This window comes from Myotis lucifugus, unplaced genomic scaffold (genome assembly GCF_000147115.1).
Source record: "Myotis lucifugus unplaced genomic scaffold, Myoluc2.0 scaffold_164, whole genome shotgun sequence".
Classification (NCBI taxonomy): Eukaryota; Metazoa; Chordata; class Mammalia; order Chiroptera; family Vespertilionidae; genus Myotis; species Myotis lucifugus.
In genome coordinates, this window is record NW_005871212.1 from 2,297,559 (window position 1) to 2,312,998 (window position 15,440).

The following is a 15,440-nucleotide window of genomic DNA, read 5'->3' on the forward strand; positions in this document are numbered from 1 at the left end:
GGCTGATGGCTGTTTGCAGCTGGTCACACCCCCTACAGGGTGGGGGTCCCCACTGGGTGCCTGGCCAGCCTGGATGAGGGGCTGATGGCTGTTTTCAGGCTGGCCCACACCCCCTTTAGGGTGGGGGTCCCCACTGGGGTGCCTGGCCAGTTTGGGTGAGGGGCTGAGGGCCGTTTTCAGGCTGGCAGGTGACTGAAGCTCCCAGCCTCTCCTTTTTTTCTTTTCTTTTTTTTTTCTGGGATTTATTTACCTTCTATAATTGAAACATTGTTGCCGTCACTGGCGCTCCCAGCTCTGAGGCTGCGGCCTGCTGAAAGCAGATATCTGGGGTTTGTTTAGCTTCTATAATTGAAACATTGTTGCTTTCCGGCTCAGAGCCGGGCCACGGCAGGCGGGGAACCTTGGCTTCCTCCATCACTGGAGCAAGCAAGTCTCCTGTTCGCTTCAGCTGCGTGGCTGCCGGCTGCCATCTTGGTTGGGTTAATTTGCATATCGCCCTGATTAGCTAATGGGAAGCGTAGCAGAGGTACGGTTAATTACCCTTTTGTCTTTTATTAGATAGGATGGATGCTTCAATGTAACGACCTGAACTGAGGATGAGCTGTGAAATGAAGGGAGGTGCGGCCAGGTTCTGGCCGAGGGGAAGCGCTTGGTAGTGGAGCAACTCGCGCTAAGTGCTTGGCACCTGTGTCTGAGGCCCCAGCAGCCAGGTTTGCTGGGTGGTTTTGTTCCCTCAGGGGCCTGTTTGGCCTTTTGTCTACAGGGTCCACACTGACCTGGTGTCCGAGGCTGCTGAGCCGGGAGCAGGTTGGGGCACAGGAAAGAACCTGGGCTCGGGATCTCTCTCACCAGCTGTTTGCCAAAGACGCTCATGCCATCTGCGGACTGAGGAGCTTCTGGATCAAAGTGTGCCCCCCAGAACTAGAAACCAGCTCAGTGTGCCTCCCCAGAACTAGAAACCGGCTCAGTGTGCCCCCCAGAACTAGAACCGGCTCAGAGTGCCCCCCAGAGCTAGAAACTGGCTCAGTGTGCCCCCCAGAACTAGAACCGGCTCAGAGTGCCCCCCAGAGCTAGAAACCGGCTCAGAGTGCCCCCCAGAGCTAGAAACTGGCTCAGTGTGCCCCCCAGAACTAGAAACTGGCTCAGAGTGCCCCCCAGAGCTAGAAACTGGCTCAGTGTGTCCCCCAGAACTAGAAACCGGCTGTGCCTCACAGGGGCCTCAAAGCAGAATCTATTGGCATTCACTGTTCATGTGACACCCTCACAATTTCTACTAAACCCTTGTCCACCTGTAGTGTTTTATTTGCTTAATAGTTCCTTTACTTTTTTAAAAAAATACATTTTTTTAAAGAAAGCTTTATTTCTCTGTCATGAGTAAAACCCAGTATGATTCACCATAAATGAAAGATTAACACTTTAAATATCTAATGCATAAAATGTATTTATTGGCGTACCCCGTCTCATGGGTTCCTACCATGCTCTGGGAAGAGCTAGCTCAAAGAGAGTCCCACCCTGTCTAGTCCTTTCCCCACCCCCGCCCTCAGAAGGCTCCCCATACACCGGGCTTCACTCCCTGGGGCATCCTGGGGAAGAGGGGGTGTTGGTGTCCCAGGGGGGAAATAGCCTCTGAATTGTGGTAAACAAGGACTCTCTCCCGCCTCCCTGCCTGCATTTGGCCTAAATGATTCCTGGGGCAGCCTAGTGCATTTTTAAAGGGAGAGTTTTCAGTTTGGGGCCAAGAAAGGGGTTACTACTGACGTCAGCAAGGACTGGTGAGACTGGGTCTGATGTGAACAGCGTTGATCCCAGCATAAGGCGGGCAAATTGTGCCCATGTTACTCAGCTCTTCCAGAGCCGGGCCTCTCGCTTACTCGGGCGTCAGCTCCAGAGGGGTCTGGGTTCACAGAGGTAGAATTTCCCCCTTGAGCCCTGTGTGTGGTTACCATCTGGCCCCCTCATGTTCTGCCCTGTCTGCAGCTCCTGCCCCAGGTGCCCTGGGGGAATTAGCAGAGAAGGTACTAGAGGGGTCGGATGTGGCCAGCCACCTGTTACACAGATGTCAGTCAGAACCACTGGTACCCTTCATATATAAACCCCTTAAGGACCAATAAGGTAGGTAAACATTCAGTTTTCTAAGAAAGAAACAGGCCATTCAGAAAGGAAGCAGTTTGAGGACAGAAACACAAAGCATGTTCACACTTGCCAGTTAGTGATGAGAGAAGGAAACAATGTTTTGTTTGCCTGTCAGATTTGCTGTCCTGTGGGCAGACAGTCCCGCAGTGCTGCTCGGCGCAAAAGCCTTACGGGTTTTCTTGGGTCCTTTGGCAGAACCTGCCCTGAGACTCAAAAATGTGCACATGCTCCGCAATTCTACTTTTAGCGATTTAGCCCGAAAGCAGTGAAAGGCACATGGCCAGGGGGTCAGTGGGAACACGGAGGTGGAAGCCACCTAGGTGTCTAATGGTGTGGAATTGGTCAAGTAAATTGCAGGCTGTGGTACTGCCCACACAACTGTTCACTTGTTCGGTCAATCAGCAGAAAAGCACTGAAAACCTCCTGTATACCAGGCACTATTCCAGGCTCTGGGGCTCCTACAGTGAAGGAAATAGACAAAACCCCAGCCTAATGGAAGGTGAGAGAGGATGGACGGATGGATGGATGGACAGACTGATGGATGGGATAATATGTTCGATAGTGGTGAGGGCTAAGGGGGCTCAGGACAGGCATCCCTGAGAAGGAGACAATGGAGGGGAGACCTGAAGGGGAAGCTGTGGACCTCTGGGACAGACACTCCGGCAGAAAGAACGGGGTGCACTCAGCGGCCCTGCGAGGGGAGCTGGCCTGGTGGTCCCAGGAGCAGCAAGGAGACAGACTGAGAAGACGAGAGGGGGTCGCAGTGGAAGTGAGAGGGAGGCAGGCTGCTCATGGGAAGCCAGCGTCGAGTTTGATCAGAGGAGTCCCTTCAGTTGTGAAATGACCCCTCTGTGGAGCACGCTCTGTAGGGGACAAGAGCTGAAGCAGGGGGACCAATAGACCACTGTCACCATTGACCAGCAAAAGGATGGCAGCTGCACCAGGGACAAGCAGTATAGTGGGAGAAGTCGTCTGATTCTGGACACGGTGAGAGCTTTGGAAAGGAAAATAGTATGAACCTATATCTATTGTTTCCAGGAATTTTAGCAACAACCTTCCCTGGAACATCCAGACGGGTGGGACCATTTGTCCTTACAGATTCTTGTGGGCTCAGTTGGCCCCGTGCACAGGTATGAAGTAGAAGGTAAAAGCCGATGAATAAATTGATGCAATTACCTGGAAATACTGGCTTTATCTCCTAAGCTGAACCTACACAAAACGCTGGGACACTGCATTTCCTCTCCTGGCTACATGCTTGATGGAGACACATGCACATGTGTCCCCAAAGACTGGCAGGAGCATCCACAACAGCACTGCTTGTGCCGGTCACAGTCCGGAAACAACCAGAATGCTCGCCAGCCGAGGCTCCGTGGCACGCCCTGAGGATGGGAAAGCGACCCCCCCCCCCACCTCCCGGGCTCCGCCTGCAAGGTGCAGAGCAGCAGCCAGACGCAGGACCTGTTGGATTCCATTTACATCAAGTCAAGTTCGTGAGGGGAGCCGACCTCGGTGTGAGAAGTCAGGCTGTCTGTGGGAGGGGAGACTGCCTCAGAGCGGCTTCTGGGGACACAGTTTGTGCAGATCACTGTGCTGGGTCCTTATGATTTCAGGCCCTTTTCTATATGTGTGTCAGAGTCCGTTAAAAGGCGACTTTAAAAAAATGTTTACAGTGTTAAAAATCTGTGCTTATGCATAAAAAAGGCTTGGAAGGATGGTCAACAAAAATTGAATAGAGGTTATCTCTGGAGAATAAGGTTATGGGTGATTTTTATTTTATTTTTACTATTTCCTTTGTGTAGAGAATTTCTAGGACCTTTCATGCGTGTGTGTGTGTGTCTGTGTCGGCATACACACATGTGCACATGTATCAGATTTACTAGCAGCCTGATGCAGCCAGGGCTTCGACAACTACCCAGTAACCGATACCAAGGAGCTAAAAAACTCCACCCAGTCAAGCATGTCAAGAATAAAGGGGAATATTTGTTAATTGAATGTCATGTTATGTCCTCAGTTATGCTTAATACAAGATAGGCAATTTAGAATTCCCAATTATCCAATTAAAATGCTAATTATCTCCTACCTTGATAAGCCACTCTCGGGGACAGAGCGAGTGGCTTCTCTCCCGTGCTCCGTGCCTGCCTGCCGTGACCACCACCGTCTTTCTGCTGTCCTTGCCTCTGGTTGGTGGATTCTCCCCTTCCAGGGCCTCTGCCTCCCCAAGCCTCTCCCGAGGCACCAGCCCCTCTTGCCACCAGCCCGCCTGAGGCACCGCCACCCTGGGAGTGTGCAGGGCCCTTCGTCCTGGCAGACCTGTCTTCGGCTTAGATGTGAGGCCCGGGCTCTGGAAGGAGTAGCAGAGCAGCAGCCACCCCCAGTGCTTACGGAGCAGGAGCCTTGTCCTGCTGGCAGGTGCTGTCCCAGTCCCTGCCACTGCAGGCCTGAAACCTTGGAGCCATGGGAGTCAGAAACCGTGCATGGACTCCAAGCTCCCACACAGATTCATGACCCCCGCACATGGCCGCTCTGAGTGGAAGTTTCCTCATCTGAGAAGTAGGAAAATGGCTGCTCTCCTGGAAGGATTGTTGTAAATGCTAAATGTTGCAGGTGGCTGTTTGGTTTTTCTTCTTGGAGGGGCTGTGTCACCTGCCCCAAGTATCAGACAGAGTAGGCAGCAGGGCCTGCATTGGCTGAGTTCTACATGAGCCCAAGGCCTGCTCCCCCCCCCCACCCCGTCCCCTCCAGTGCAGACCTTCGATCCGGGGTGCTATGGATGGGACCCTGGCAGCAGCTGAGGAGTCGGGAGAGTGGCCTGGGCAGGGAGTGGGGCTAGTGAGTCTGTTTCATCCAGTTGTCAGGCCCAGCACGCCCAGTGCCACATACCCTCCAAGCCCCCGAGGGAGGTCTTGGGTCGTAAGATGATGCCGGCCCTGGTCCAGTACTGGGGCAGCGGGTGGGGGGAGGTATCGGGGGGAGCAGGGAAGGGACTCAGGGAACATCAGGAAGGAAGAAAGCTGCCGCTGGTGGAGACGGCCACTGCAGCCTTGCAGAGGGTCTGGCTCCCTGGTGGTCCCCGTTGGTGCGGTCTCGAAGCTGTGCCGTGAGCACTGCTTTATTAATAATGCATTTCTGAGTTTAGTCCAGGGCTTTAAATCAGTCTCTTCTTGGCAACAGACCATGTGATTGCTACTTGCTTATCTAAAACATGCTCGGAGTCTCGGTGGTGGCTCCCTAGCATTCTCTGTGTCTTTCCTTACCCAGAGGTCTGGGGAGCGGAGGGGCGGGGCAGGCCCCCACCCCCGCCTTTCACCACTCCTCAGAAGGCCCACAGAGAACTCTGTTAAAGGAACTGGGACTCTGGGAATGTGAGGGGGTGGGGGAGCAGAGGCATCTGGGAAGGAACCGTGTGCTGAGCTGCCCTGGGTCAAGGGAAGCCCCGTGTGCACGTCAGTTTATCCTGGAGATGCTGCACCCTAGAGAGCCTGGCTGTGCTGGGATGGCGGGTATGGGTGTCCGGGCCGTGGATCTGCACATTAATGGCACCTGTGTGAGGTACGGTTATCACATTATACAGATGAGGAAACAGGCACGGAGGAGCCATACGTACTGCTGGTAAGAGGCAGAGCGTCCGTGTTGGCTTTGGCGTCAGTGTTGAGCAGTGCCCCAGGAGGCTGGGTGTGAGGCCCAGGGCAGGGCAGTGGGGAACCCACAGGCCCGAGGGCATCCAGGAAGACTGCAGTGACAGCGGCTGGGCTGCCACCCGGGCCCAGGAAGACACTGCATGTGGCTTCTAACACCTCAGCCCCCACGCTCTGGCCCCTGCCCAGATTCATAACCCTGTGTCCTAACTGTCCGCTCTCCTAGGCCCTCTGCTCAGCCCAGTGGCTTCCACCACCCTGCCCACCTCCCTTCCATGCTGATGTTCCTGGCCTGGCCTCCTGGCAGCCTGACGTGCATCCAGGCCTGGCCTGGGAGGGGATGATGTGGCCCACTGCCCCTGCTGACCGCCCTGGCTGGCTCACGCTTGTGCTGATAGCTGGGGATTCTTGCTGCCAGGGCAGCCCTTCTGCCCTTATCTTGGGCAGCTGATGTGATTGTATAGGGCTGTGTCTATCTCCTCATCAGATGATCAACTTCAGAGGAAGGAGCTAGGCCCAGAGGGAGGCCCAGTGGTGCTGTCCCTGGAGACACGGTTCCTGCAGGTCTGGGCCCCAGAATTCGCTGTCCCTGCCCATCAGTCATCTCCAGACTCTGACAGATGGGCCTGCCCCTCTGCCTCCTTACTCACAGCACAGACTCCCAGGTTACTCCCAGCTTCTCATTTATGCCTGGATGCAGAGCATTCTCTACCCGTGTCCTGCTTGTGAATTTATAGGTGAGGATATTAGAAGAACGGCCACAGGAGGAAAGCTTCGGGGACCACAAAGCAGCAGGGTGTGTGTGAGGCTGCTGGTTCTTCATAAAACCTGCCCGACCTGTTATCAAGCTGTACTTGTAGGCATTATTTTCTATGTGTGGATCATCTCCATCTGAGGATTCTGTTACCAGAAGTTCTCAGGGTCTAAGCCTGCTGCTTGCTGTGTCTGACAACTCTGGTGAACTATTTCCGGATTGTGAGTTCATGTTCAGTGTAAGTGGGATGTATATATGCATGTGTGTATATGTGTACACGTGTGTACATGTGTATATTGTGCTGTGTACATGTATGCATGCCTGTGTGCATGTGTGTGTGTGTGTGTGTGCGTGCCTGCACACACTCGTGCACGTGTGCAGATCCTGGCTGGCCTGGGTCGAGGGTGCAAATGTCCAGTTTGGTTTTGTGTCTGCTCCTACCCAGTGCTCCAGGTGTCGCCAGTCAGGGACCGTTTCCAAACCATGAGGTAGTTCACACCTGAATCTGAACCCCATGGAGGACAGACCGTGCTATGAAATCTGAGAGAATGTTCTTTATTTTCCCCAGAGCCCAGGCAGGCTTCCTGATTGCCTCCTGTGATGCTCATGAATTTTCTCCCAGGTCTACACTTTTGCTGAGGGTGCACCCCTGCCAGGGCCCCAACTCTATGTGGGGGTGGGGCTCAGGTCTAGCCCCTACCTCTCGTGTGCCCAGGGTCTTGCTGCTGTCCCCACCTGGCCGTGGAAGCCAAGGCCTTCAGTTCCCTTCCTTTCCAGCCTCCCTGTTCCTGTCCTGTGACCGCTGCTGGTGGTATTTCATGCAGTACCTCCACGTGTTGGGGGGAGGTTTCCAGTTACATGCTCTGCCCTCATGTTGTTGTGACTGAGTGGCCATAGGCTGTGTCAGTCAGAACTCAGGCCCTGTGGTGCACCCTCTTCTGGCTCCGTTTACCATATTTTGTGTAAAGGTCTGGAGGGTCTCTGTGGCCTCCCGTGGGAACCAGGTGGCTCCGCCGCTGCAGTGTGTCCTTGTGACTGTGCCTGCCGAGCGCTGGCCGAGCTGTGCGGAGCCTCGAGTCGGCCATGTGGATTGCAAGACATGCTTGGTCGCGTGTCCACTCCTCTCTCCCAACCCCTCGAAAGTCAGAAATATGTCAGACTGGCGTCTTCCACAGGCCCCTGAGCCACCACACCTGCCCCAGAACTTGGGCGCCTTCCCGTGTCCACAGACAGACCGAGGCCCAGAGAGAGGGTCCGCCCGCGGAGGAGTGTGAGCAGAAAGCCTGGGCCCGTTGCAGTCACCTGTTATTGCCACCAGAGCACATCATGCTCACATCATGTTTGTCCTCACGTCATGTTAGGAAAGTTCATTTTAAAACAAATTAGGTGCTGAAGTCCAAATGGAAGAACTTCAGATCCTGTAAACTTTCAGCATGTGGCCACTCCCCTGTCTTTGCAGCCCTTCCTGTGGGTGTGTGAGTGTCCGCGTGGCGGGGAGATGAGCCGGTGCAGCGGTGGCTGCGGGTGAAAGCTGGGTCAGCCGGTCCTTAGTTTGGAGCTTCTACAAGCTGTGCCTTTTACTCTCAATTGCTTTTTTCATAAAAGAAAGCCACGAAGGCTGTTTCTCCGAGTAAATTACACAGTAGAGCAGTGCCTGCTGCTGGGATTGGCTGCAGGAGGGAGCCAGCCCCACCCGTCTCCTCCGGCTGCTGGGGAACTTGCTTGCCTGCTCCTTCGCACCCTCTGCCTGCCCTCGGCTTCAACAGAGGCCCGCTGTCCCCCTCACCTCAGAACAGCCGTGCACCCTGAGGTCTGCTTCTGTCTGAGCTTCTCTCAAAGCCCAGGGAGCACCTCTGCTCCACGGCGTGTCCAGCTCTGAGTCTCGTTGTCCAGGCGGGCAGGAGGGCTTGCTGCATGGAGGGTGCGGGCTGTGGCCACTCTCCCGCTGTGACTTGGTCTTGCCGTCCCCACGGCCTCTGGGACTGAGGCTGAAGTCAATGGCAGCCAGCTGAGTGCTCTTGCTGTGACCGGGAACGTGCGCTCTCCTCACCTCCCTGGCAATTCCTGAAATCCTTTCTCTTGAGGAAATATCTCGCTCACAGATACCCAGCCATGAGGTTCATAAGGCAAATAGGAAAGCCGAGCGAACCGACCAACAACTGCTTCATACCCGATCGATCGTGACAATTATGCATAATTGGTGTTTACAGTGCCTGGAAGGTTAGACTCCTCCATACAGACGTTCTCTAAAACAGGCCTAGACTGTCAGAGCAGACTCACCACAATGCTCCTAGGGCCTCTGTGCTCTGAAGACCGGGAGGCGGGGTGGGGGCGGCACAGCCCTGTGATTGGTCCCCCTGCCTTGGTGGTGGGTGGGCAGGGCAGGGCCACTGGAGGGCAGGGCCTGAGCTGTTGCCCAGGCCTCAGGAGGGGTGAGGGCAGTCCCCACCATCACCGCGTCTCCAGCTGGGTTCTGTAGAGCCTGGGCCCTTGGAGTTCTGGGTCCTACAAAGAGACAAGCCCCCCTCCCAGTTCCTAAGGCATCTGGTTGAGGGAGGGGTAGCGTCCTCGCCTCCCCAGAGTTCTTGCCATCCTGGCTTCCAAGGGTTCAGCACTGCTGATGTGATGTGGGTGTGGGTGTGGGTGTGGGTGTGGCTGGTGGGGCTTGTCCCAAGTCCGGAGAAGCAGGACCTGCCCCACCCAGGCCCTGCCTCTCTCCACCTTCCTGGAGACCGCCCTGTCCTGCTCCTTCTGCATGTCCCTCGCCCCCATCCTCCAGGCCAATGCCCAGCAGCTCCTGCTGTCTTTCCCCTGCGCCCCTCCCTGCGGTCAGGCCCCTGCCCCCATCACCCCAGGTGAGTCCAGCGCAGGGGCTGGGAGAGCTTTTATGTTCCTCCCTGGCCTTGTCCAGCCCCTCCCAGTGGCGGGGTGTGGCCACTGGACTTGGGAGTCACAGGAAGATACTACCTCCAGCCCCGCAGAAACTGTGGCCCCTACGTCAGCCCATCTCCCCACAGGGCCAGGGCTGTCCTCGATGGGCCTGGCAGGCTGGGCAGCGCCACAGTGTTGCAGGCGGCAAGCTCCTCTGGCCTTGTTCCCTCCGCACTGACCTCTGTGCTCGGTGGCTGACCCTGGACTTCAGCTTCAGCCTCACGGAGCGATGCCGGGAGCTCAGGCCTCGCAGGGGCCATGCAGGCTGTGATGACTCAGCACCCTGACTTGTCTCCCCTCTCCTGCAGCCTCTTCGAGCACTACTGCTACTCCCGGGGCGGCATGCGCCACAGCTCCTACACCTGCATCTGCGGCAGGTAAGTGGGCATCCTGGCCACGTGGGGATGATTGCGGAGGGATTACGGGAAAGGGAGGGGTCCCACCGTCCCCCAGCTTAGATGCACCTGCTCACTCCCATGCTCACACCAGTGCCCACCTAAGCTTGGAAGTTACTTCTCCTCCGAAGGCCCCCAGGAGCGGAGGTTGACTCTGCCTGCTCTGGGAGTGCTGCGTGGAGGAGGCAGCCTGGCCACCATGGCCTCCTCCCCCCTCCCCCACAGGCACACTCCCGGCATGTTGGGCTTCTGTGTGGAGTGCGTGCGTGTGTGTGTGTGTGTGTGTGTGTTTATAGGTATGTGTTTGAGGGGCATGCCTGGCTGTGGGTGGCCCCCTTATCCCCTGCCTCTCCGGTCAGATGGTCTGGCCCCACTCAGCCAGGACGGAGCCGGCGATGCACGCGTCCTCGGCACATGAATAATACATGTGAACGTGTCAGTCCTTGGAAATGTTCTCTGGTAGATAGAGAAAAATCATTATTTCTACTTTTATGATTCCTGAGACTCCCAAACAGGGCCATAAATATTACACCCAGGTGAGTTTCTTTCCTTTGGACAGAAGAAAAGTCCTTTTTTTCTTAAAGGCATCGCTCATGAGGAACGTTCTCTTGAGCAGAGGAGCGCGAAGCCCGGTGCCGTCTGCGTCCCAGCTGGACTTCCGGCGGCCCAGCTGCGCCCAAGCCCCTCCCAGGGGACCTCCCCTGTCCCTTCAGCCACCAAGAAAGGAGGCTTCCCTGGGCTCCCCATTCTGTTCTTCACGCATGCTGTCCGCACCAGACCCACCCCCAGCACCGGCCCGAGCAGCACCGGCCCGAGCAGCACCAGCAGGGCAGCCCTGTAGGGGGGCCCTCAAGCCGAGAGGCTGCCCCCCAGTGTGTGACTGTAGTGACCGCAGGCTGTGGGCCTGATCCAGCCACCCTTGGCCTCTGCATCCGGGTATCGTCCTGCCCGTGAGGCAGGTGCTGGGGCCCAGCCCTGGGGCCTGTGGTGAGGACCAGCTGTTGACCTCCCCTCCCCTCTGCAGTGGTGAGAACTCGGCCATACTGCACTACGGACACGCCGGGGCCCCCAACGACCGGACCATCCGGGATGGAGACATGTGGTGAGTAAGGCCAGCCTGAGCTGCCCTGCCCTGCTCTGTGTGTGAAGGGCGGGGCCACGTGGGACCCAACTCAAGAGTGACTAACCCGGGCCTCTGGGTTCCACCCTGCGAGGGTTGACCGCAGCGAGGCCTGGTCCTGCTCTGGGCCCAGGCTCCTCTGCCACGGACACCGGCCGGCGTGGTGCCCCCTCTCCAGGAGCGAGGGAGCCCCGAGGGGCGGGGACCGGTGCTGCGGGGCTTGGGGACCTGGGAGGCGGGCTCTCTGAAGAGGGGCTGAACTGTCCCCCGGCCCTGCCCTCTGACCTCTGCATTAGCGCCAACACACTGACACCTCTGTCTCGGTGCTTGGGGGGGGGGGGCACCTCTGCCCCTCTGAGACTTGGCAGCCTCGGCCGCAGGACCCTGGGCATGAGCGGCCATTAGTTCAGGAGGTTGGAGGTGCTGCTTCGCCCCACGGCTGTTCACGCGCCTTTTCTGAGCAGTTTGATGTGCTCCCAGCTCCTCGTGGAGCCATGACTAAGCAGTGTGGGTGGGACCCTCGGATCTGGGCCTGGGCCCCACCTTGCTGGGCCTCTGCTCTGGGCCTTGGGAGGGGTCTGTGGGTGTCTCTCAGACCTGGACCAGGCCCCCATCTCCTGTCCTCTTCACCACCCAGACATCAGGCGGGCCAGTCCCGGCTGCCATAGGGCTTCTGAGAGCTTCCCAGAGGCCACAAGCCCCACAGGCTGGCCTGTCGTGGCCTTCGACATCGTGCTGTGGCCATGGACCACAGGTGAGGGCAGCGTGGGGCATGTTCACTGTCCCTCCCGGGTCTTTGGAGCCTTTCCCTCCTGCTGCTGAGGCACCTGAGCAAGGCTCCCCCTGCCGGCTTCCAGGCGGTGCCGGGCTTCCTCTCCGTGTGTGCCCTGCTCGTCTGTCCCCGAGCTGGAGTTCCAAACCCCTGCCTCATGCACGTGTGACCCAGCCCTACAGCAAGGAGTGGGGAGCCTGTGCCCGGGGATCCCCAGCCATGTCCATCTGGGGGCATCAACTGAGAGGCGTGCTCTGAGTTGTCACTGCCAAGTGTTTTGGGGAACCTACTGTGTCCCAGGGTCCCCCTCCCACAGGGCATACCAGGCTTTGTGACTGGCCAAGTCTCTTCAGTCACCCGGGGTCAGTAGCTGGACGGGATAGTCTTTCTCAGGCCACAGTTGGTAGGAGCCCAACTCAGCCCTCAGGAAGGAAACAAACCACTTAGTTCCTTCTCTGAGCCTCAGTTTACGCATCTGTGAGTGGAGGTAGCACACACCTCTCGGGACTGCGCGGTGCAGAAACCACGTGTGCCCTCTCCTCGGGGGCCTGGGCCTGGAGCCCTGCTGCTCTCTGTGACCCTCTTTGAGTGTCCAACTGCCCTGGACCGAGGGCGTGCAGCCTGGACAGGCCCTCCCCTGGGCCTGGCACCAGAGGCACCCTGCTCCCACAAGTGACCACGTGCAGGCGAGGTCACTGTGACACAGGAGAGGACCAGGTCCAAGTGCAGGGCCAGGGGGTTTGGGAAGGGTTGGCTGCCTCAGACTGGGCTCAGCGGGTGACTGAGGAAACAGAGGGGCCGGCCCTGCCCCCTGGGCCTTGGCTGAGCCCTGTTGGCCCCAAGGAGAGACCGCCTGGCCTCTTCAAGGACTCTTGACTCCTGCAATGTTTCCTGATGTTCTTTGACTCTGTGGCCCATTCTGGCTGGGAGGACAGGACGTGGGAAGCCAGGCCCCAGGCAGGGTCTGGGTCCGGCCACAACAATGGTCCCAGCTGTTCCGGGGCAGCCCTGGCCAGCCGGAGGGCGGGAGTGTTTCTGTCTGAGCCCGGCACACCCAGAGGAAGTGGCTGCTTCTCTGCTCCCGTCTTGATTTGCCCCAGGGAGTGTCTTCACCCCGGAGAGCCGGTCCCAGCTCTGATCCTGGGGTGGCCCCCGCGGGGTGGGCCTGGCTGACCAGGGCGCAGCAGACATCAGGCCTCCCCCCAGCCCAGGTGCTGTGCCCTCAGTCCTCCTGGGCAGCACTGGCACCTGCGTCTCCTGGTCACAGCTTAGAGACAGAAGTGATCCAAGGAATCCCTTGGATGTTAATGCCAAGCCCAAATTGGTGATTTTATTTTTCTAGTGCCAACTTTGAAATGTAGCCAGTAGAATAATTATGAGTTTATTATAGTCAATTTATTATGAAGCATTTAGAACAACATGTTTTGTTGATTACTGCTTTGGCCAGATTGCTGGCAGCGTTTATAAGCCATTGTTTTATTGAAATTGATCTGTCGAGCGCCCACTGCATTTGGTAAATAATAAATCACTCTGTTATCCCAACATAAAAGCCATGGCACTTCATCATAAGGTATGAAACCAAAATGTGAGCAGAGTGCAGAATGCTTCCTGAAGCCGAATCTCCCAGAGCAGTGACGCTCTGTGTCCCAGCCCCTCAGTGTCTGCCAAAAATGCCCCAAAAATACCTTAACACAGGGGCTGTTTGGGGAGCGGAACTGGTCCAGGTGAGTCAGACTTGACCGGATAAGGTGGGGAGTGGGGAGTGAGTGCTGAGTGCACCAGCCCTTTCTATCCCTCTCCCCAGAGTCCTAGACACCCTCCCCACCCCCCACACACACAGGGAGCCTGAGAGGGGCAGGGCTGTGTGATAATGAGCACAGAGGGTCCCCAGTTCAGGTCCCTGCCTTCCCCAGCTGAGTGGCCGTCCCTCAGCCTCAGTTTCTCTGTCGTCATTGAGGGTAACATAGCACGTAGCTCTGGGAGGGTTCAGTGACTGTGCTGAGCGTGGAGCCTGCCCAGCGTGGCCCAGGCAGGTAAGAGCTGCAGCACAGTGGCCATCCCCCCCGAGCCAGCAGGTCGGGGCCTCTCCTCCCTGTGCTCCGGCAGCTGGTTCCCAGACAAGCTGGAGGTGAGAGCCACCAGGCCCGGTGTGTGCACAGATAGCCCTCGCGTCACGTGGTGTGCCTGCTTTGTGTTTTCAGCCCCCTAACTGTGCTCTGGGTGCGTGCCAGGTGGAGCCTGAAGCTGGCCAGGCCCACCTCCCACGCCTCTGTCCTTTCAGTACCAGGAGCTTCCCTGGAGCCGGGCCATGGCCCCTGTCAGCCTCAGTCAGCACCCTGGAGATTGGGGCCTGTAAGTTCTTACCCCACCGCAGAACCTCAGAATTGTCACCCGAGAGCTGCACAGAGCATTTCAAGGCCCGCACCTCACCCCATGCCAGCTCCTTATTGCCCGCACCATCCTCTGCGCCCTCGTGCATTTGCCCAATCCTCCCAAAACAGCCTGGCCTTTGGAAACCGGAGCCTCCGAAGTGGGTGGAGGTGCCGAGAACTGGCATGCTGCCCGTGCGCCACTAGGGGGCGCCAGTGTCCATGTTTAAATCCACTGGGAAGCAGTGCACCTAGAGTTGGGCCCACTCTTGTGCTGGACTTGGGGGATCTGAGGCCAACCTTGTGGCACCCCGCCTCTCCTGGTCCCGTCAGCAGGTTCACCCCTCGGGACAGGTGGGAAGGTGTGCTTCCAATGGGCTCTGATTTGGAAAACAGCTGGGACACCCCTCCTCACCTGCCACCTCCATCTGATCATGCGGAGGAGTGGTCCCTGGGGTAGGATGCCCTGTGGCCCTTCTCAGAACCTTCAAAGCACCATCTAAGGATTCGCAGGCCTGGGTTGCCCAGCTGCAGGCAGGATGTGGCTGGTGGGTAGTGAGCCAGACCTGCCAGCACTGGCCAGAAGAGGGCAGCACAGTCTCGGGACATGTGGGCTGGGCCTTCTCCCTGCTGGCTTTGGTCTTCTGTGTCCTGGGGGCTGGGAGGGGTGCAGCCAGCCCAGTTAGGGGAAGAGACCGGTCCCAGCCTCACACTCAGCAGCCAGCCTTTCCTGCTCCAGCCCTGTCGTGGGACTAGGGCCCCATCTGTCTCCTTGCCCCGATTCTGGCAGCCTGAAGCCCAGCTCTCACACGCCTTGCCCTGCTGACCAGCGAAGAGGGGGGCACCGCTCACGTCCAGCAAAGCCCCACTTCTCTGCCCAGACGCATAGGAGCTACCAGTTTCCTCCCTTGAAGACCCTGAACCCTGGCCGGCATGTAGGTGGTATGTGCTGCTCCAACCGCTGCCCATGGCACATCCCCGAGCTGAGGTGGCATCAGAGCCCTTCCCTACCAGCTGCCCTGCCCTTCCCTCCGGCAGATGAAGGGTCATGGCCAGGGCAGGCTCTTTTCCCAACTGTCCACCCTTTTCCTGCTCATAGCGCTGTTACCAGCTGGCTCCTTCCTGCCCCTTCTCTCAAGTTAGTTCCCTGCTAATTCCACAGCTTTTATGTGGCCTGGACATTAGTTTAAACTGCTTGGGAAGCTCACCCTCAACTTGCCCCCTCTGTCTGTGGACAGCAGCCTGCGTCTCTGTCACAGACATCCATCACCCTGTCGGCCGCTTGGTCTGATATCTGCCTGGTGTCTGCACACTGCGGCCTGCAGAAGTGC

At 57.7% G+C, this 15,440-nt stretch overlaps 1 protein-coding gene across 1 annotated transcript in view; it reads left to right on the top strand.

The window, feature by feature from the left end:
* PEPD (peptidase D) overlaps window positions 1-15,440 on the top strand; it is a 115,975-nt gene that overhangs the window by 84,684 nt on the left and 15,851 nt on the right. The window contains 2 exon segments of the mRNA XM_006095976.3: window positions 9,762-9,830; window positions 10,873-10,950. Coding sequence (XP_006096038.1) covers window positions 9,762-9,830; window positions 10,873-10,950 — 147 coding nt within the window.